The following is a 22,845-nucleotide window of genomic DNA, read 5'->3' on the forward strand; positions in this document are numbered from 1 at the left end:
TGTTAGTGTGATGTGGTGGCCATTACGGAGACTTGGGGACAGGGACAGGACTGGATACTTCAGGTGCCGGGTTTCAGATGTTTCAGAAAGGACAGAGAGGGAGGCAAAAGAGGGGGGGGGGGGGAGTGGCACTGCTGATCAGGGATAGTGTCACAGCTGTAGAGAAGGTGGAAGCCGTGGAAGGATTGTCTACGGAGTCTCTGTGGGTGGTCACAGGCCTCCAGTTTGAAAAACAACTCTCTACAACCACCCTCTGGCTTCTGTCAAGAAGCCAATTTTGTATCCATTTAGATACCTTACCCTGGATCCCATGAGATTTAACCTACCATGGGGTACCTTGTCAAAGGCCTTGCTAAAGTCCATGTAACAACATCAACTGCACTGCCCTCATCTACCTTCTTGGTTACCCCTTCAAAAAACTCAAATTTGTGAGACATGATTTTCCACTCACAAAGCCATGCTGACTGTCCCTAATCAGTCCTTGCATCTCTAAATGCCTGTAGATCCTGTCTCTCAAAATACCTTCCAACAATTTACCCACCACAGATGTGAGGCTCACCGGCCTGTAGTTCCCAGGCTTTTCCCTGCAGCCCTTCTTAACCAAAGGCACAACATTTGCCACTCTCCAATCTTCAGGCACCTCACCCGTGGCTATTCATGAAAAGGGGGCAATTCTCCCATCGCGCTGCGTTTTTGTTTAGTGCAGCGGGCAGGGAGAATCGTGTGGGGGGGGGCGATTCGCAGGATTCCCGCGGGTATTTGTGCCCCGCTGGCATCTCCCAGCGCTGGAAATAGGCGGGGCTAGCATTTACATGCTATAAGCGGGCCCGGGACTGAATTCTCTGGGCCTGCTGGCCTCTCCCCCACCCCCACCAGAGTGGTTCACTCCAGCGGGGATTACACTAGCTCCCCACTGATGGGGGACTAGTGGCCCGACCCCGCTGGAGTGAAGGGGAAGCCATTGGGGGCCCCCAGAACATCGGGTGGTGCGGGGGTGCCTCCGGACATGGGCACCCTGGTACTGCCAATTGAGCATACAACAGTACCAAGGGGGTGGGGCCTGCTGGGGGCGGGGCTGATTGGTGGGGTTGTGGGGTCCCTCTGCCTATCAATACTCTTAAGGGTTCTGCCATTTACCGTATATTTCCTATCTGTATTAGACCTTCCAAATGATTTGGACAGGCTGAGTGAGTGGGCGAGGATATGGCAAATGGAGTATAACGTTGATAAATGCGAGGTTATACACTTTGGAGGAAATAATAACAAATGGGATTACTATCTCAATGGAAACAAATTAAAACATGCTACCGTGCAAAGGGACCTGGGGGTCCTTGTGCATGAGACGCAAAAGCCCAGTCTGCAGGTACAACAGGTGATCAAGAAGGCAAATGGGATGTTGGCCTATATCGCGAGGGGGATAGAATATAAAAGCAGGGATGTCTTGATGCACCTGTACAGGGCATTGGTGAGGCCGCAGCTGGAATACTGTGTGCAGTATTGGTCCCCTTATATGAGGAGGGATATATTGGCATTGGAGGGAGTGCAGAGAAGGTTCACCAGGTTGATACCGGAGATGAGGGGTTTGGATTATGAGGAAAGGCTGAGGAGATTGGGTTTGTACTCGTTGGAGTTTAGAAGGATGAGGGGGGATCTTATGGAGGCTTATAAGATAATGCGGGGGCTGGATAGGGTGGAGGCAGAGAGATTCTTTCCACTAAGTAAGGAAGTTAAAACTAGAGGACACAGCCTCAAAATAAAGGGGGGTCGGTTTAAGACAGAGTTGAGGAGGAACTTCTTCTCCCAGAGGGTGGTGAATCTCTGGAATTCTCTGCCCACTGAGGTGGTGGAGGCTACCTCGCTGAATATGTTTAAAGCGCGGATGGATGGATTCCTGATCGGTAAGGGAATTATGTTATGGGGATCAGGCGGGTAAGTGGTACTGATCCACGTCAGATCAGCCATGATCTTATTGAATGGCGGGGCAGGCTCGAGGGGCTAGATGGCCTACTCCTGCTCCTATTTCTTATGTTCTTATTACCTCACATTTGTCCGGATTAAACTCCATCTGCCATCCCTCCGCCCAAGTCTCCAACTGATCTATATCCTGCTGTATCCTCTGATGGTCCTCATCACTATCCACAAATCCACCAACCTTTGTGTCGTCCGCAAACTTACTAATCCATCCAGTTACATTTTCCTCCAAATCATTTATATATATTACAAACAGCAAAGGTCCCAGCACTGATCCCTGAGGAACACCACTTGTCACAGCCCTCCATTCAGAAACGCATCCTTCCACTGCTACCCTCTGTCTTCTTTGACCAAGCCAGTTTTGTATCCACCTTGCCAGCTCACGTCTGATCCCATGCGATTTCACCTTCTGCACCAGTCTGCCATGGGGGACCTTGTCAAAGGCCTTACTGAAGTCCATGTAGACAACATCCACTGCCCTACCCTCATCAATCATCTTCATCACTTCCTCGAAAAACTCGATCAAGTTTGTGAGACGCGACCTCCCCTTCACAAAACCATGTTGCCTCTCGCTAATACGTCCACTTATTTCCAAGTGGAAGTAAATCCTGTCTCGAAGAATCCTCTCCAATAATTTCCCTACCACTGATGTAAGGCTCACTGGCCTGTAATTACCTGGATTATTCTTGCCACCCTTCTTAAACAAAGGAACAACCTTGGCTATTCTACAATCCTCTGGGACCTCCCCTGTAGCCAGTGAGAATACAAAGATTTCTCTCAAGGCCCCAGCAATTTCCTCCCTTGCCTCTCTCAGTATTCTGGGGTATATCCCATCAGGCCCTGGGGACTTGTCTACCTTAATGTTTTTCAAGAACCCCAGTACCTCCTTTTTGATCTCAACATGACTCAAACTATCTGCACACCCTTCCCCAGCCTCATCATCCACCAAGTCCTTCTCTTTGGTGAATACTGACGCAAAATACTCATTTAATACCTCGCCCATTTCCTCTGGCTCCACGCATAGATTCCCTCCCGTGTCCGTGAGTGGGCCAACCCTCTCCCTGGCTACCCTCTGGCTCTTTATATATGTGTAAAAAGCCTTGGGATTTTCCTCAATCCTGCTGGCCAATGCTTTTTCATGACCTCTTTTAACCCTCCTTACTCCTTGCTTAAGTTTCTTTCTACTTTCCTTGTATTCCACACTTGCTTCGTGTGTTCCCAGCCTCCGAGCCTTGACAAATACTTCCTTTTTTCTCTTTAACTAGGCTCACAATATCTCTCGTTATCCAAGGTTCCCAAAACTTGCCATACTTATCCTTCATCCTTACAGGAATGTGCCGGTCCTGAATCCCTATCAACTTACACTTGAAAGCCTCCCACATGCCAGATGTTGATTTGCCCTCAAACATCTGCCCCCAATCTACATTCTTAAGTTCCTGCCTAATATTGTAATTCACCTTCCCCCAATTTAGCACCTTAACTTGAGGACTACACTTATCTTTATCCATCAGTACCTTTGAGCTTACTGAATTGTGGTCACTGTTCCCGAGCTGCTCCCCTACTGAAACTTCGACCATCTGGCTGGACTCATTCCCCAATACCAGGTCCAGTATGGCCCCTTCCCTAGTTGGACTATCTACATGGCGTTTCAAGAAGCCCTCCTGGATGCTCCTTACAAACTCTATCCCATCCACGCCCCTAGCACTGAGTGAGTCCCAGTCAATATAGGGGAAGTTAAAATCTCCCACCACAACAACCCTGTTACTTTTACTTTTCCTAAATCTTCCCACATATCTGTTCCTCTATCTCCTGCTGGCAGTTGGGTGGCCTATAGTAAACCCCCAACATTGTGACTACACCTTTCCTATTCCTGAGCTCTACCCATATTGGCTCGCTGTATGAGCCCTCCGAGGTGTCCTCCCGGAGTACAGCTGTGATATTCTCCTTAACCAGTAGTGCAACTCCCCCACCCCTTTTACACCCCCCTCTATCCTGCCTGAAACATCTATATCCTGGAATGTTAAGCTGCCAATCCTGTCCTTCCCTTAACCAAGTTTCTGTAATGGCAACAACATCATAGTTCCAAGTACTAATCCAAGCTCTAAGTTCATCTGCCTTACCTGTTACACTTCTCGCACTGAAACAAATGCACTTCAGCCCACCTGACCCTCTTTGATTAGCAATCCCACCCTGCCTGCTGTTTCTCTGAGTCTTACTGGCCCTACTCTCTGGTTCCCCTTCAGCTAATTCACCTTTGCTTTGGTTCCCACCCCCCTGCCAAACTAGTTTAAATCCTCCCGTGTGACACTAGCAAACGTCCCGGCCAGAATATTTAGGCCCTTCCAGTTTAGATACAACCCGTCCTCCTTGTACAGGTCCCACCTGCCCCGGAAGAGATCTGCACCCCTAACTATAGAATCCCCTATAACTATTGCTCTAGTGCTCTTTGTCCCTCCCTGCTTAACAACAGAGCCAGCCGTGGTATCACTGCTCTGGCTGCTGCTGCTGTTATCCCCTGATAGGCCATCCCCCCCCCAATAGTATCCAAAATGGTATACTTGTTAGAGAGGGAGATGACCCCAGGGGATTCCTGCACTGACTGCCTGCCCCTTCTGACGGTCACCCATCTATCTGCCTGCACCTTGGGTGTGACCACGTCTCTAAAGCTCCTATCTGTGACGCTTTCCGCCTCCTTCATGTTCCTAAGTGCATCCGGCTGCTGCTCCAACCTATCCATGCGGTCTGTAAGGAGCTGCAATTGGGTGCACTTCCTGCAGACATAGTCGTCCGAGACGCTGGAAGCGTCACGGATCCTCAGTGCACTTCTCTCTCTCTAGAGTCTAACACATGACTGACTAATGTCCGTGGCACATCACATCTATGTCCTAAATGAGCAAAAACCACCTATGAACTCTTTATAACCACAACCATAATTTGTAAGCTCCTGGCTCCCACTCGACTATTAATATCAAGACAAGGAATCAATCCTGGTGAATGGAGAGTGCAGGAAGGCAATGTCAGGAGCAGCACCATGGAATGTGGCTGAATCTGTCATTTATTGCATATCTCTAAATGCCCTTGAACTGAGTGCCTTGCTCAACCAATTCAGAGAACATTTAAGAGTCAACTAGATCGCTTTGGATCTGGAGTCATGTGTACGCCAAACCAGGTAAGGAACCAGATGGGTTTTTACAACAATCAACAACAACATCATGGTCATCATTAGACTTTTAATTCCAGATTGTTTTGTGGAATTCAAATTCCCCCATCTGCTGTGGGGGGATTTGAATGCGGGCAGAGCATGATCCCGGTTCTCTGAACTACTCGTCGAGTGAAAATACCACTGTAGAGGTTACAGGCTTGGATAGTGCTGCCTAAGGAACCTTGGTGAGTTCTTGCATCTTGTAGATGGTACACACACTGTCCCTGTGTATCGGTGGTGGAGGGATTGAATGTTTGTGGAAGGGGTAACAATCAAACGGACTGCTTAGTCCTGGATGGTGTCGAGCTTCTTGAGTGTTGTTGGAGCCGCACCCATCCAAGCCGGGGTGTGGGGGGGATTCCATCACACCTCCTGACTTGTGCCTTGTCGATGTAGATGGTGGACAGGCTGTGGGGAGAAAGGAGATGAGTTACTTACAGCAAAATTCCCAGTATCTGTCCTGCTCTTGTAGCCACAGTGTTTATACGGCTGGTCCAGTTCAGTTTCAGTTCAATAGTAACCCCCAGGATGTTGATAGTGGGGGATTCAGCGACGGTAATGCCATTGAATGTCAAGCGGCGATGGTTAGATTCTCTCCTGTTGGAGATGGTTATTGCTGGCAGTTGTGTGGCACGAATGTTACTTACCCCACTTCTGACCTTATGATGGAAGGAAGGTTATTTATTTATTATTATTATTAGAGACACAAGTAGGCTTACATTCACACTGCAATGAAGTTACTGTGAAAATCCCCTAGTCGCCACACTCTGGCGCCTGTTCGGGTTACACTGAGGGAGAATTTAGCACGGCCAATGCACCCTAACCAGCACGTCTTTCGGACTGTGGGAGGAAACTGGAGCACCTGGAGGAAACCCTCGCAGACACGGGGAGAATGTGCAAACTCCACACAGACAGTGACCGAAGCTGGGAATCGAACCCGGGTCCCTGATGCTATGAGGCAGCAGTGCTAGCCACTGTGCCACCGTGCTGCCCCTTTAAGGTGAAATGTATCTTTCACAGTTACACATTAAACTGTATTTGCCTCGGAATTCCATTTTCTCTTCCAGTTTCTATCCTGGTCATTGTTATATTTGAACATTGTTTTTCCCTGCCCAAGCCCAGGACACTGACCCTCACATTGACCCAGAGACTGACCCTCACATTGACCCTTACATTGACCCAGAGGCTGACCCAGAGACTGACCCTCACATTGACGCAGACACTGACACTCACATTGACCCAGACACTGACCCTCCTATTGACCCATACATTGACCCAGACACTGACCCTCACATTGACCCAGACACTGACCCTCACATTGATCCAGACACTGACCCATACATTGACCCAGACACTGACCCTCACATTGACCCAGACACTGACCCTCACATTGACACAGACACTGATCCTCACATTGACCCAGAGGCTGACCCAGAGACTGACCTTCACATTGACACAGACACTGACCCTCACATTAACCCAGACACTGACCCTTACATTGACCCAGACACTGACCCTCACATTGACCCATACACTGACCCTCACATTGACCCAGACACTGACCCTCACATTAACCCAGACACTGACCCTTACATTGACCCAGACACTGACCCTCACATTAACCCAGACACTGACCCTCACATTGACACTGACCCTCACATTGACCCAGACACTGACCCTCACATTGACCCAGAGACTGACCATGAGACTGACCCTTACATTGACCCAGAGGCTGACCCAGACACTGACCCTCACATTAACCCAGACACTGACCCTTACATTGACCCAGACACTGACCCTCACATTAACCCAGACACTGACCCTTACATTGACCCAGACACTGACCCTCACATTAACCCAGACACTGACCCTTACATTGACCCAGACACTGACCCTCACATTAACCCAGACACTGACCCTCACATTGACACAGACACTGACCCTTACATTGACCCAGACACTGACCCTTACATTGACCCAGACACTGACCCTTACATTGACCCAGACACTGACCCTCACATTAACCCAGACACTGACCCTCACATTAACCCAGACACTGACCCTTACATTGACCCAGACACTGACCCTTACATTGACCCAGACACTGACCCTCACATTGACACAGACACTGACCCTCACATTGACACAGACACTGACCCTCACATTGACCCAGACACTGACCCTCACATTAACCCAGACACTGACCCTCACATTGACACTGACCCTCCCATAGACCCAGACACTGACCCTCACACTCACACTGCCAGCACCGCTTGGTGTGTCACTGAAGCAATGCGCAGCTGCCAGTAAGGGGCGGGGCCGCGCCAGGTTCCCGGATAGAGTTTCCGCTCCGCCAGTGTCAAAGATGGCGGTGGGACAGGAAGTGACGCAACAATACCGCGTGCGGCCCCTTATATTTCCGGTTCCGGCGGCGGCCATTTTCCTTTTCGGTTTCGAGAAAAAACCGGCAACAGCGAGAGGCCGGTGAGGAAACCGGGAAAACCGGGAATAGAGACTGGGATAGAGGGGGGAGGGAGGGAGAGAGACTGGGGGAGAGGAGGATAGGCCGGACTGGGGAGGGGCGGGGGAGTGATCCCAGTTCTGACTCTCAAACTCTTTCTGCTTTCAGGCAAGATGCAGATTTTCGTGAAAACTCTGACTGGGAAAACCATCACCTTGGAGGTGGAACCGAGTGATACCATCGAGAATGTGAAGGCCAAAATCCAGGACAAGGAGGGTGAGGGAGTGTGGGGGGTCTCGGGGTGTGTGGGGGGTCAGGGAGGGGAGTGTGTGGAGGGGGGGGGTCAGGGAGGGGAGTGTGTGGAGGGGGGGGGTCAGGGAGGGGAGTGTGTGAGGGGGGGGGTCAGGGAGGGGAGTGTGTGGGGGGGGGGTCAGGGAGGGGAGTGTGTGGAGGGGGGGGGGTCAGGGAGGGGAGTGTGTGGAGGGGGGGGGGTCAGGGAGGGGAGTGTGGAGGGGGGGGGGGTCAGGGAGGGGAGTGTGTGGAGGGGGGGGGGGTCAGGGAGGGGAGTGTGTGGAGGGGGGGGGGTCAGGGAGGGGAGTGTGTGGAGGGGGGGGGGTCAGGGAGGGGAGTGTGTGGAGGGGGGGGGGGTCAGGGAGGGGAGTGTGTGGAGGGGGGGGGGTCAGGGAGGGGAGTGTGTGGAGGGGGGGGGTCAGGGAGGGGAGTGTGTGGAGGGGGGGGGGTCAGGGAGGGGAGTGTGTGGAGGGGGGGGGGGTCAGGGAGGGGAGTGTGTGGAGGGGGGGGGGGTCAGGGAGGGGAGTGTGTGGAGGGGGGGGGTCAGGGAGGGGAGTGTGTGGAGGGGGGGGGTCAGGGAGGGGAGTGTGTGGAGGGGGGGGGGGTCAGGGAGGGGAGTGTGTGGAGGGGGGGGGGGTCAGGGAGGGGAGTGTGTGGAGGGGGGGGGTCAGGGAGGGGAGTGTGTGGAGGGGGGGGGTCAGGGAGGGGAGTGTGTGGAGGGGGGGGGGTCAGGGAGGGGAGTGTGTGGAGGGGGGGGGTCAGGGAGGGGAGTGTGTGGAGGGGGGGGGGTCAGGGAGGGGAGTGTGTGGAGGGGGGGGGTCAGGGAGGGGAGTGTGTGGAGGGGGGGGGGGTCAGGGAGGGGAGTGTGTGGAGGGGGGGGGGGTCAGGGAGGGGAGTGTGTGGAGGGGGGGGGGTCAGGGAGGGGAGTGTGTGGAGGGGGGGGTCAGGGAGGGGAGTGTGTGGAGGGGGGGGGGGTCAGGGAGGGGAGTGTGTGGAGGGGGGGGGGGTCAGGGAGGGGAGTGTGTGGAGGGGGGGGGTCAGGGAAGGGAGTGTGTGGAGGGGGGGGGGGTCAGGGAGGGGAGTGTGTGGAGGGGGGGGGTCAGGGAGGGGAGTGTGTGGAGGGGGGGGGGTCAGGGAGGGGAGTGTGTGGAGGGGGGGGTCAGGGAGGGGAGTGTGTGGAGGGGGGGGGGGTCAGGGAGGGGAGCGTGTGGAGGGGGGGGGTCAGGGAGGGGAGCGTGTGGAGGGGGGGGGGTCAGGGAGGGGAGTGTGTGGAGGGGGGGGGGTCAGGGAGGGGAGTGTGTGGAGGGGGGGGGGTCAGGGAGGGGAGTGTGTGGAGGGGGGGGGGTCAGGGAGGGGAGTGTGTGGAGGGGGGGGGTCAGGGAGGGGAGTGTGTGGAGGGGGGGGGGTCAGGGAGGGGAGGGGGTCAGGGAGGGGAGTGTGTGGAGGGGGGGGGGTCAGGGAGGGGAGTGTGTGGGGGGGGGGGTCAGGGAGGGGAGTGTGTGGAGGGGGGGGTCAGGGAGGGGAGTGTGTGGAGGGGGGGGGTCAGGGAGGGGAGTGTGTGGAGGGGGGGGGGGTCAGGGAGGGGAGTGTGTGGAGGGGGGGGGGGTCTCAGGGAGGGGAGTGTGTGGAGGGGGGGGGTCAGGGAGGGGAGTGTGTGGAAGGGGGGGGTGGTCAGGGAGGGGAGTGTGTGGAGGGGGGGGGTCAGGGAGGGGAGTGTGTGGGGGGGGGGGTCAGGGAGGGGAGTGTGTGGAGGGGGGGGGGTCAGGGAGGGGAGTGTGTGGAGGGGGGGGGGGTCAGGGAGGGGAGTGTGTGGAGGGGGGGGGTCAGGGAGGGGAGTGTGTGGAGGGGGGGGGGAGGGGAGTGTGTGGAGGGGGGGGGGAGGGGAGTGTGTGGAGGGGGGGGGGGGTCAGGGAGGGGAGTGTGTGGAGGGGGGGGGGGTCAGGGAGGGGAGTGTGTGGAGGGGGGGGGTGGGTCAGGGAGGGGAGTGTGTGGAGGGGGGGGGTGGGTCAGGGAGGGGAGTGTGTGGAGGGGGGGGTGTCAGGGAGGGGAGTGTGTGGAGGGGGGGGGTCAGGGAGGGGAGTGTGTGTGTGTGGGGGGGGGGGGGGTCAGGGAGGGGAGTGTGGGGGAGGGGGGGGGGCGTCGTGTGCCGGGTGTGGTTGGGTTTGGGCCCCCGGAAGGGCCTGGTTGCTCCATGCAATGTGTGCTGGCTGCTGTTGGTGATCCCGGTGCTCAGACTCCACCCAGGGTGACTACTCGGTCGTGTGTGCCTCGGCCGGGCTGGGGGGGTTTGAGAGCGTCACCACCATGTATTGGGTTTAAAGGGGTTAAATTGAGAACAGATTGTGTAAAGCTGGGTTTGTAGTTTGGGTGTTTGAGGTATAATTCTGGTCTTTAAAATGATGAAAAGGTGCAATAAAGCAGCTTGACTCCCTTGGCAGAGTCCTGAACAGACCCAGCTCATTCAGGCGTGATTCCAGAATGGTCTGTTCACACAGCAGTGAGGCTGCCAGCGCTGCCTTCAGACTCTAGAATCCATTTTGTTTTGAAAGGTCTCCTGTTGCTAACTGGGGGCTGTGGAGAATCTCCTGTTAGTGATCCTGGTGTTTATTGTGGGGTGTGTTTTTGTTTGTTAACCCTGTGACTTTGTGCAGGGATCCCCCCGGATCAACAACGTTTGATCTTCGCTGGGAAGCAGCTGGAGGATGGCCGTACCCTGTCTGACTACAATATCCAGAAAGGTCAGTACACCCAGAGTATTTGCCGTCTATCTGGTGGGGTGGGGGGGGTTATCCAAGTGTTTGTGTGGCATGGTATGTGGGTGGGTTTATTGCCCTCCTCGGAGGCAGTGTGATCAGCTGTGGGCCAAGTTGTTTTGCTTTTTATCTGAGCGCTGGATGTTTTAATTTCCATTCAGAGTCGACTCTCCACCTGGTGTTACGTCTGAGGGGTGGTGTCCTCGACCCCTCCCTCCGAATCCTCGCTCAAAAATACAACTGTGACAAGATGATCTGTCGCAAGTAAGTAGCAGCAGAGGAGAGAGAATGGAGTGTGTGGGGCAGAGATAGGCTACCTCTGAAAGTTGAGTAGTGGATGCTTTGATTGAGGTGGGTGATATTGCTACATGTTTTTGCAGCAACAGGAAGAGGCCATTCAGCCCCCCCAGACCTTCTAGTTTCAGTTAGATTATGTGATCTGTATTTCAACCCCAGTTACAGGTTCCTGCTCCAGGTTCTTTGAGTTCCAAAGCCCTACTCCCCTTTGTGTGAGTGTTTCCCTGACATCAATTCTGAACAGCCTGTCTCTAATTTTAAGGTTTTTCCTTTGTTGTTTCATGGACTGTGGGAAAGGCCAGTATTGGTCATCCGTCTCTAATTGCCCTTGAAATGAGTGTCTCGCTCAGCTGTTTGAGGGCAGTTAAGAGTCAACCACATTGCTGTTTGATCTGGAGTCACATGTCGGCCAGAGCGGATGAGGATGGCAGATTTCCTTCCCTAAAGGTAGTTAGTGAACCAGATGGGTTTTTATAATAGTTTCACTTTTCTATATCTGAACTCCAAAGCACTCGGTTAGAAAGTGGCGGCACGGTAGCACAGTGGTTGGCACTGCTGCTTCACAGCTCCAGGGACCTGGGTTCGATTCCCGGTTTGGGTCACTGTCTGTGTGGAGTTTGCACATTCTCCTCGTGTCTGCGTGGGTTTCCTCCGGGTGCTCCGGTTTCCTCCCACAGTCCAAAGATGTGCGGGTTAGGTTGATTGGCCATGCTAAAAATTTGCCCTTAATGTCCTGGGATGCATAGGTTAGAGGGATTAGTGGGTAAATATGTAGGGATATGGGGGTAGGGCCTGGGTGGGATTGTGGTCGGTGCAGACTCAATGGGCCGAATGGCCTCTTTCTGTGCTGTAGGGTTTCTAAGATTGCAGTTCTGAGCTTCTGACCTTTTAGAAAATAATGTTAGTTCCCTGAGGACCTCACTTTCTCCACGTGAAGACTGGCCACGTAATCAATCGATGCCTCTTTGCAACTTTCTGCTCTCTTTTACCCTGATTACTAAGACACCCAATGAGTTAAGAATCAAACATTTCTAAATTTGTGGATGACTTCAAATTTGGGGAAATGTCAGTACTGAGGAGGTTACAATAAATTACAGGGAAATATTAGTAAACTTGCAGAATGAATAAATAATTGGCAAATGAAGTTCGATACAGATAAATGTGAGCTGATATTAGGTAGGAAACTGATAATCTGGGTGGGGCGAGGGACCTCCAGAAACAAATATCAATTACTAAAGTTACTCCACAGATTAGTGAGGTCACTTAAAAACAAAACAGAACTTTCCCTGGGTTAAGCAAGGATAGTTAAGGCAAGGATGGATAATTTTTTAGATAAACAGTAAAGGAATTAAGGGTTATGGTGAGCGGGCGGGTAAGTGGAGCTGAGTCCACAAAAAGATCAGCCATGATCTTATTGAATGGCGGAGCAGGCTTAAGGGGCCAGGTGGCCTACTCCTGAGATTAAGGGGCAATTTAGCATAGCCAGTCAATCTAACCCACACATTTTTGGACTCTGGGAGGAAACTGGAGCACCTGGAGGAAACCCACGCAGACACGGGGAGAATGTGCAGACTCCACACAGACACAGTCACCCGAGCCCAGAATTGAACCTGGGTCCCTGGTGCTGCAAGGTTCAATTCTGGGCTCGGGTGACTGTCTGTGTGGCGTCTGCACATTCTCCCTGTGCAAGGCAGCAGTGCTAACCACCGTGCCGCCCTGCTCCTAGTTCTTATGTAAGCAAACCTAAGGCACTGTACTTTGTGTGCAGCTCTGGGCACCATGTTCAGCGTATGGGGATTTACAGAAATGAGAGTTTGCAAAGCAGGAAAGGGTTGTTGGGCTGGGTGCCCTGGAGATCAATACAGCTGTTCAAAATTCTGAGCGGTTTTGGTGGAGTAGATACAGAGGATACACTTGACGGGTAGTTGAAGAAATTTGATGGAGAAGGAAATAGTGTTACAATGGTAGGTTTGGATGAGGAAAGATGGAAGGAGCTGGAGTGGAGCATAAACTCCACATGCTGTGTATAATCCTAACTCAGGAATGTGAGTTTGGATGTGTGGCGCTCTTGGTTGTAGCTCCAGGAATGTTTTGAAATGTCTCCATGTTGCTGGGCTGGTACAGACCTGATGCTTATTGTGGTGCTGATGTTTAACCTGGCTGTCTGCCTCCCCCACAGGTGCTATGCCCGTCTCCATCCTCGTGCATCAAACTGTCGGAAGACAAAGTGTGGCCACACAAACAATCTGCGTCCCAAGAAGAAGCTGAAGTAAATGCTGGGGACACTTGGTGTCCTCATTAAACTTTTGTTTGTGCTAAATTTCCAATAAAAGCACAATGTGACACTCTAGTGATTCTGTCTTGAGGTCCATCAGCGACTGTGCTGTTTGGGGGGGGGGGGGGGGGGGGAGCGGTCAGACAGGGGGAGGTTTGATGGGGTGAAAAGATGCATTGTAGGGTGGGTGAAGGAGCGGTGGGGAGTTGGAGCATTTGGGGATGGGAGAGGGTGTGGTGCTGGGGGTGGCAGGTTCCGTAAGTACAAAAACAAATTGGGAGCCTGCCCTGCCATTTATCGTCAAAGAAACTAGAAGCAGAAGGAGGCCATTCGGCCCTTCAAGCCTGCTCTACTACTTTCATCATGGCTGATCATAGAGTTCAATATCCTGATTCCCCCCCCCCCCCACCCAATATCCTTGATCCCTTGAGCCCCAAGCGATATCTAATTTCTTGAAATCATACAATGTTTTGGCCTTGACTACATTCTGTGGGAGTGAATTCCACACATTCACCACCCTCTGGGTGAAGAAATTTCTCCTCGCCTCAATTCTAAAAGGTTTACCCCTTATCCTCAAACTATGACCCCGAGTTCTGGACTCCCCCACGATTGGGAACATTCTTTCTGAACCTACCTTGTCTAACCCTGTTAGAATTTTATAAGTTTCTGAGATCCCCCCTCTTTCTAAACTCCAGTGAATATAATCCTAACCGACTTAGTCTCTCCTCATATGACAGACCTGCCATCCCAGGAATCAGCCTGGTAAACCTTCGCTGTACTCCCTCTATAGCAAGGACATCCTTCCTCAGATAAGGACACCAAAACTGCACACAATACTCCAGGTGTGGCCTCACCAACACCCTATACAATGGCAGCAAAACATCCCTATCCTTATACTCATCCTGTTGCTATGAAGGCCAACACATCATTTGCCGTCTTTACTGCCTGCTGTAGCTGTGCAGATGGCCAGGTTTCCATGCTGTAAACAGGCCCTCCTTGTCTATGCTGCCCTTTAACCCCTAAGCTAGTCCCAATTGCCTGCAGTTGGCCCATATCCCTCTATACCCATGTAACTGTCTAAACACTTTTTAAAAGACAAAATTGTACCTGCTTCTACTACTGCCTCTGGCAGCTTGTTCCAGACACTCATCACCCTCTGAAAAAATTGCCCCTCAGGATCCTTTTGTATCTCTCCCCTCACCTTAAACCTATGCCCTTGAGTTTTGGACTCCTACTTTTGGGAAAAGATATTGACTAGCTGATCCATGCCCCTCATTATTTTAGACTTCTAAGATCACCCCTCAGCCTCCTCTGCTCCAGAGAAAAAAGTCCCAGTCTATCCAGCATCTCCTTACAACTCCAACCATCAAGTCCCGGTAGCACCCTAGTAAATCTTTTCTGCACTCTTTCGAGTTTAATAATATCCTTTTTTATAATAGGGTGACCAGAACTGTACACAGTATTCCAAGTTGGCCGTACCAATGTCTTGTACAACTTCAACAAGACATCCCAACTCCTGTATTCAATGTCCTGTCCAATAAAACCAAGCGTGCCAAATACTGCCTTCACTACTGTCCACCTGTGACTCCATTTTCAAGGAGCTAGGAACTTGTACCCCTCGATACAAAGAACAATACAGCACAGGAACAGGCCCTTCGGCCCTCCAAGCCCGCGCTGCTCCCTGGTCCAAACTAGACCATTCTTTTGTATCCCTCCATTCCCACTCTGTTCATGTGGCCATCCAGATAAGTCTTAAACGTTCCCAGTGTGTCCGCCTCCACCACCTTGCCCGGTAGCGCATTCCAGGCTCCCACCACCCCCTGTAAAATATGTCCTTCTGATATCCATGTTAAACCTCTCCCCCCTCACCTTGAACCTATGACCCCTCGTGAACGTCACCACCGACTTGGGAAAAAGCTTCCCACCGTTCACCCTATCTATGCCTTTCATAATTTTATACACCTCTATTAGGTCTCCCCTCATCCTCCGTCTTTCCAGTGAGAACAACCCCAGTTTACCCAATCTCTCCTCATAACTAAGCCCCTCCATACCAGGTAACATCCTGGTAAACCTCCTCTGCACTCTCTCTAAAGCCTCCACGTCCTTCTGGTAATGTGGCGACCAGAACTGGTCCAAATGCGGCCGAACCAACGTTCTATACATCTGCAACATCAGACCCCAACTTTTATACTCTATCCCCCTTCCTATACAGGCAAGTCCAAAGATGTGTGGGTTAGGTTGATTGGCCATGCTAAAAATTGCCCCTTAGTGCCCTGAGATGCGTAGGTTAGAGGGATTAGTGGGTAAAATATGTAGGGATATGGGGGTAGGGCCTGGGTGGGATCTCTATGTTCTGTAACTCTCCCCAACGTCCTACCGTTGAGTAAGTCCTGCCCTGGTTCAATTAACAAAATGCATCACCTCGCATTTGTCTAAATTAAACTCCCATCTGTCATTCGTCAGCCCACTGGCCCAATTGATCAAGATCCGTTGCAATTTGAGAACTTTCTTCACTGTCCACTATGCCACCAACCTTGGTGTCATCTGCAAACTTACTAACCATGCCTCCTAAATTCTCATCCAAATCATTAATATAAATGACAAATAACAATGGACCCAGCACTGATCCCTGAGGCACACTGCTGGTCACAGGCCTCCAGTTTGAAAAACAACCCTCTGCAGCCACCCTGTTTTCTGTCAAGTCAATTTTGTATCTGTTTGGCTACCTCTACTCAATGAGATCCGAGAATCCCTACAGTACAGAAGGAGGTTATTTGTCCCATCAAGCCTGTACTGACAACAATCCCACTCTATCCCGTTAGCCCTACATGTATACTCTGCTAATCTCCCCGAAACTGGGGTCAATTTTGCATACCAATCAACCTAACCCGCACATGTTTGGACTGTGGGAGGAAACCGGAGCACCCAGAGGAAATCCATGCTGACAACGGGACAATGTGCAAACTGCACAGGCAGTGTCCCAAACCGGGAATCAAACCCAGGTCCCTGGCGCTGAGAGGCAGCAGTGCTAACCACTGTGCCACCCTGGATTCTGTGAGATTTAACCCTGTGCAACAACCTAACGTGGTACCTTGTGAAAGGCTTACTTTCAGCGACTATAGTGCTGAAGGAGGCCATTTGGCCCATCAAGTCTGCATGGACCACAATCCCACCCAGGCCCTATTCCCATAATCCCACTTATCCACCCTGCTCGTCTCCCTGACATGAAGGGGCAATTTACTATGGCCAGTCAACCTAACTTGTACATCTTTGGACTGTGGGCGGAAACCGGAGGAAACCCACACAGACATGGAGAATGTGCAAAATCCACATAGCCCCCTGAGGCTGGATTTGAACCCAGGTCCCTGGCACTGAGGCAGCAGTGCTAACCATCGTGCCACCATGCCCTAGACTCTAGCAACCTCCCCAATACTGACAGACTCGCTGGTCTATAGTTCCCTGATTTCTCTCTACCTCCCTTTTTGAATAAATGGGCTTACATTAGCTACCCTCCAATTCCAGAATCTAAAGACTTCTGGAACATAACCACCAATGGATCTACTATTTCCAGGGCCACCTCCCTAAGTACTCTGGGATGAAGATTATCAGGACCTGGAGATTTATCCACCTTCAATCCCATCAATTTCCCCAAAACCATTTCTCTACTAATGCTGGTTTCCTTCAGCTCCTCACTAAAACTTCTTTCTCTCTGCACTTCTGGTACATTATTCATGTCTTCCTTTGTGAAGACTGAAGCAAAGTATGAATTTAATTCCTCGGCCATTTCTTTATTCCCTGTTATGAATTCTCCCGTTGACTGTAGGGGCCTACATTGGTTTTTGTCAATCTTTTTCTCTTTCCAAATCTATAGAAACTTTTACAGTCAGTTTTTATGTTCCCTGCTAGTAAATCATGTCTGATCCTCCAACTCAATACCACACTTCTGCGCTCTGACATTGAGTTGAGAAAGTTTCCTCCTCAAATATATTCAGTGATTTGATTTCACAACTTTCTGTGGAATAGAATTCCACTGGTTCACCATCTAAGTGAAGATGTTTCTCCCATCTCAGTCCTAAATGTCCTACTCTGTACCCTAAGACTGACCCCTTGTTCTAGATCCTCCAGCCAGAGGAAGCAACATTCCTGCAACCAGTCTATCTACCCCGTCAGAACTTTACTTGTTTCTATTAAACCCCTTCTCATTCTAAACTCCAATGAATACAGGCTCAGTTGACCCAACCTCTCCCATATGACAATCCTGTCTTCCTTGGAATCTGTCTGGTGAACCTTCATGGCATTCCTCTATGGCAAATATATCCTTTCTATAGTTAAGGTGACCAAAACTGCGCCCAGCACTCCCAAGTGTGGACTCACCAAGCCCCTGTATAACTGGATTGTGGTCGGTGCAGACTCAATGGGCCGAATGGCCTCTTTCTGTACTGTAGGGATTCTATGATTTGTCTAGAGTGGCCAAAAATAGTGGAGACTTAGAAGATTGGGAAAGCTTTAAAAAAACAACAAAGAATGACTAAGAAAGCGATGAAGAAAGGAAAGATAGATTATGAAACTAAACTAGCTCTAAACATAAAAAATAATAGTAAAAGTTTTTACAAATATATAAAAAGGAATAGAGTGGCTGGAGTGAATGTTGGACCCTTGGAGGAAGAGGGGGGATTTAACAGTGGAAAATGAGGAAATGGCTGAGACTTTAAATAGGTTTTTTGTGTCGGTCTTCACGGTGGAAGACACAAATAGTTTACCGAATATTAACGATCGAGTGTTGGTAGGAGGAGAGGTACTCAATACAATTATTGTTACTAGAAAGGCAGTGCTTGGTAGATGAACGGGACTGAAGGTGGACAAGTCCCCAGGCCCAGATGGAATGCATCCCAGGGTACTGAAAGAAATGATGTGGAGATGCCGGCGTTGGACTGGGGTAAACACAGTAAGAAGTTTAACAACACCAGGTTAAAGTCCAACAGGTTTATTTGGTAGCAAAAGCCACACAAGCTTTCGAGGCTCTGAGCCCCTTCTTCAGGTGAGTGGGAATTCTGTTCACAAACAGAACTTATAAGACACAGACTCAATTTACATGAATAATGGTTGGAATGCGAATACTTACAACTAATCCAGTCTTTAAGAAACAAAACAATGGGAGTGGAGAGAGCATCAAGACAGGCTAAAAAGATGTGTATTGTCTCCAGACAAGACAGCCAGTGAAACTCTGCAGGTCCACGCAACTGTGGGAGTTACAAATAGTGTGACATAAATTCTGATTCTAGGATCGCATGATAAAGACTCAGGAGGTAAAAAGCAGAAATATTTATGTGAAATAGTGTGACATAAACCCAATATCCCGGTTGAGGCCGTCCTTGTGTGTGCGGAACCTGGCTATCAGTTTCTGCTCCGCGACTCTGCGCTGTCGTGTGTCGCGAAGGCCGCCTTGGAGAACGCTTACCCGAATATCAGAGGCCGAATGCCCGTGACCGCTGAAGTGCTCCCCAACAGGAAGACTGTTCTCTTCCTGTTGGGGAGCACTTCAGCGGTCACGGGCATTCGGCCTCTGATATTCGGGTAAGCGTTCTCCAAGGCGGCCTTCGCGACACACGACAGCGCAGAGTCGCGGAGCAGAAACTGATAGCCAGGTTCCGCACACACAAGGACGGCCTCAACCGGGATATTGGGTTTATGTCACACTATTTCACATAAATATTTCTGCTTTTTTCCTCCTGAGTCTTTATCATGCGATCCTAGAATCAGAATTTATGTCACACTATTTGTAACTCCCACAGTTGCGTGGACCTGCAGAGTTTCACTGGCTGTCTTGTCTGGAGACAATACACATCTTTTTAGCCTGTCTTGATGCTCTCTCCACTCCCATTGTTTTGTTTCTTAAAGACTGGATTAGTTGTAAGTATTCGCATTCCAACCATTATTCATGTAAATTGAGTCTGTGTCTTATAAGTTCTGTTTGTGAACAGAATTCCCACTCACCTGAAGAAGGGGCTCAGAGCCTCGAAAGCTTGTGTGGCTTTTGCTACCAAATAAACCTGTTGGACTTTAACCTGGTGTTGTTAAACTTCTTACTGAAAGAAATGTCAGAGGTAATAGCGGATGCGTTAGTGGTTATTTATCAAAATTCACTGGACTCTGGGGTCGTGCCAGCTGATTGGAAAACGGCCACTGTTACACCGCTGTTTAAAAAAGGAAGTAGACAATAGGCGGGTAACTACAGGCCGGTTAGCTTAACGTCTGTAGTTGGGAAAATGCTGGAATCCATCATTAAAGAAGAAATAGCAGGCCATCTGGATAAGAATGGTTCGATTAAGCAGACGCAGCATGGATTCATGAGAGGAAAGTCGTGTTTGACGAACTTACTGGATTTTAATGAAAATGTGACTAGTGCGGTTGACGGAGGGGAACCGGTAGATGTGTTTTTGGATTTCCAAAAGGCATTCGATAAGGTGCCTCACAAAAGGCTGCTGCAGAAGATTGGGGCACACGGAGTCGGGGGTAGGGTGTTAGCGTGGATTGGGGATTGGCTATCCGACAGGAAGCAGAGAGTTGGAATAAATGGGTGCTTTTCTGGTTGGCAGATGGTGACTAGTGGCGTGCCGCAGGGATCGGTACTGGGGCCTCAACTGTTTACTATTTACATAGATGATCTGGAGGAGGGGACTGAGTGTAGGGTAACAAAGTTTGCTGACGACACGAAGATAAGTGGGAAAGTGAATTGCGTGGAGGAAACGGAAGGTCTGCAGAGAGATTTGGATAGGCTGAGTGAGTGGGCGAGGATCTGGCAGATGGAGTATAACGTTGGCAAATGCGAGGTTATTCACTTTGGAAGAAATAATAGCAAATTGGATTATTATTTAAATGGAAAAAAATTACAACATGCTACTGTGCAAAGGAACCTGGGGGTCCTTGTGCATGAGTCGCAAAAACTCAATCTGCAAGTACAACAGGTGATCAAGAAGGCAAATGGGATGTTGGCATTTATCGCAAGGGGGGTAGAATATAAAAGCAGAGAAGTCTTGCTGCATCTGTACAAGGCATTGGTGAGGCCGCAGCTGGAATACTGTGTGCAGTTTTGGTCCCCTTACTTGCGAAAGGATATATTGGCCTTGGAGGGAGTGCAGAGAAGGTTCACCAGGTTGATACCGGAGATGAGGGATGTAGATTATGAGGAGAGATTGAGCAGATTAGGTTTGTACTCGTTGGAGTTTAGAAGGCTGAGGGGTGATCTTATAGAGGCATATAAGATAATGAAGGGGCTGGATAGGGTAGAAGTGGAGAGATTCTTTCCACTTAGAAAGGAAACCAGAACTAGAGGGCACAGCCTCAAAGTAAAGGGGGGTCAGTTTAGGACAGAGTTGAGGAACCTCTCTCAGAGGGTGGTGAATCTCTGGAATTCTCTGCCCACTGAAGTGGTGGAGGCTACCTCGTTGAATATGTTTAAGTCACGGATAGATAGATTTCTGATCGGTAAGGGAATTAAGGGTTATAGGGAGCAGGCGGGTAAGTGGAACTGATTCACTTCAGAATAGCCATGATCTTATTGAATGGTGGGGCAGGCTCGAGGGGCTAGATGGCCTACCCCTGCTCCTATTTCATATGTTCTTATGAGAAGTGCTCTGAAAGCTCGTGATTCCAAATAAACCTGTTGGACTTTAACCTGGTGTTGTGAGACTTCTTATGTGCCCACCCCAGTCCAACGCCGGCATCTCCACGTCATGGCTACCATCCACTTGGAGAGGCAAAACTTGATCAGGGAAAGTCAGCATGGCTTCGTCAGAGGGAGGTCATGCCTCACAAATTTGATTGAATTTTTTGAGGGGGTAACCAGGAATGTAGACGAGGGGAGTGCAGTCGATGTAGTTTATATGGATTTCAGCAAAGCCTTTGACAAGGTCCCACATGGGAGACTTGTAAAGAAGGTAAATTCACATGGGATGCCATCATCTCACGTGAGAACACCATCCACCAGGTACACGGTACCTACTCTTGCAACTCGGCCTACGTTGTCTATCTGATACGCTGCAGGAAAGGATGTCCCGAGGCATGGTACATTGGGGAGACCATGCAGACGCTACGACAACGGATGAATGAACACCGCTCGACAATCACCAGGCAAGACTGTTCTCTTCCTGTTGGGGAACACTTCAGCGGTCACGGGCATTCAGCCTCTGATCTCCGGGTAAGCGTTCTCCAAGGCGGCCTTCACGACACACGACAGCGCAGAGTCGCTGAGCAGAGACTGATAGCCAGGTTCCGCACTTTAACCTGGTGTTGTTAGACTTCTTACTCAGTTGTAGACGACAGAGGGTGATGACAGAAGGCTGCTGGGTGGCATGGATAAGTTGGGCCAAAGGGCCTGTTTCCACTGTAAACTTCTGACTCTGACTCTAGTGACTGGAAGCCAGTGTCCAGTGGCATATCACGGGGATCTGTGTTGGGCCCCTTATAACTCGTCATTTATATAAATGACATAGATGATTATGTGATTATGGAAGATACAAAGATTGGCCGGGTGGTTAACGTGAGGCGGAGTGTCTTGGGCTACAAGAAGATATAGACGGAATGGTCAAAAGGGCAGATAAGTGGCAGGTGGAATTTAACCCTGAAAAGTGTGAGGTGATACACTTTGGAAGGAGTCATTTGATAAGGCAGTACTCAATGAATGGTGGGACACTAGGAAGTTCTGTGGAACAAAGGAACCTTGGTGTGTTTGTCCACAGATCTCTGAAGGCAGAAGGGCATGTTAATAAGGTGGTGAAAAAGGGCACATAGAACACTTGCCTTTAACAATCGAGGCACAGATTACAAAAGCAGGGAAGTCATGTTGGAGTTGTATAGAACTTTGCTAAGGTCACAGCTGGAGCACTGTGTGCAGTTCTGGTCACCACATTATAGGAAGGATGTGATTGCACTGGAGGGGGTGCAGAGGAGATTCACCAGGATGCTGCCTGGGATGGAGCGTTTAAGTTATGATGAGAGGTTGGATAGGCTTGGATTGTTTTTGTTGGAGCAGAAAAGACTGAGGGGCGACCAGATCGAGGTGTTCAAGATAATGAGAGACATGGACAGGGTGGATAGGGAGCAGCTGTTCCATTTGTTTGAGGGGACATAGGTTCAAGGTGAGGGGCAGGAGGTTTAGGGGGAATGTGAGGAAAACCTTTTTTACCCAGAGGGTGGTGACGGTCTGGAATGCGCTGCCTGGGAGGGTGGTGGAGACGGGTTGCCTCACATCCTTTAAAAAGTACCTGGATGATTACTTCGCAAATCATCACATTCGGGGCTATGGGTCAAGGGCTGGCAGATGGGATCAGGTGGGAGTTCAGGGGTTCCTAACGTGTCGGTGCAGACTCGATGGGCCAAGGGGACTCTGCTGTATGATTCTATGAAAGGTGCAGTGGGGGTGAGAGGGGAGAATGCACAGTGGGGCAGATTTGGAGGTTCAGTGGAGGAGTGGGGGAAATTCTGGAACTTGGGAGGATGTGGTGGGAGTGAGGGGGCGGGGGAGGGGTTGGGGTGGGGGAGGGGTTTGGAGGAGTGGGTGGGGGAGGGGGTGAGGGAGGGGAAGGGGAGGGAGTGG

General features: G+C 50.6%; 1 protein-coding gene across 2 annotated transcripts in view; it reads left to right on the forward strand.

The window, feature by feature from the left end:
* Positions 1–13,325, forward strand: part of uba52 (ubiquitin A-52 residue ribosomal protein fusion product 1) — a 37,255-nt gene extending 23,930 nt beyond the window's left edge. The window contains exons 1-5 of one of the 2 annotated variants that reach the window (XM_078198494.1): positions 7,547–7,657; positions 7,803–7,910; positions 10,577–10,663; positions 10,840–10,942; positions 13,155–13,325. In XM_078198494.1, the coding sequence (XP_078054620.1) occupies positions 7,808–7,910; positions 10,577–10,663; positions 10,840–10,942; positions 13,155–13,248 (387 nt within the window). In that variant the 5' untranslated portion in view covers positions 7,547–7,657; positions 7,803–7,807 and the 3' untranslated portion in view covers positions 13,249–13,325. Of the gene's footprint in view, positions 1–7,546; positions 7,658–7,802; positions 7,911–10,576; positions 10,664–10,839; positions 10,943–13,154 lie in introns of those variants that run through there. The other variant, XM_078198497.1, reaches the window with a different exon arrangement.
* Positions 13,326–22,845: the final 9,520 nt, after the last annotated feature.

The sequence above is a fragment of the Mustelus asterias genome, chromosome 26 (assembly GCF_964213995.1).
Source record: "Mustelus asterias chromosome 26, sMusAst1.hap1.1, whole genome shotgun sequence".
In the NCBI taxonomy this organism is placed as follows: Eukaryota; Metazoa; Chordata; class Chondrichthyes; order Carcharhiniformes; family Triakidae; genus Mustelus; species Mustelus asterias.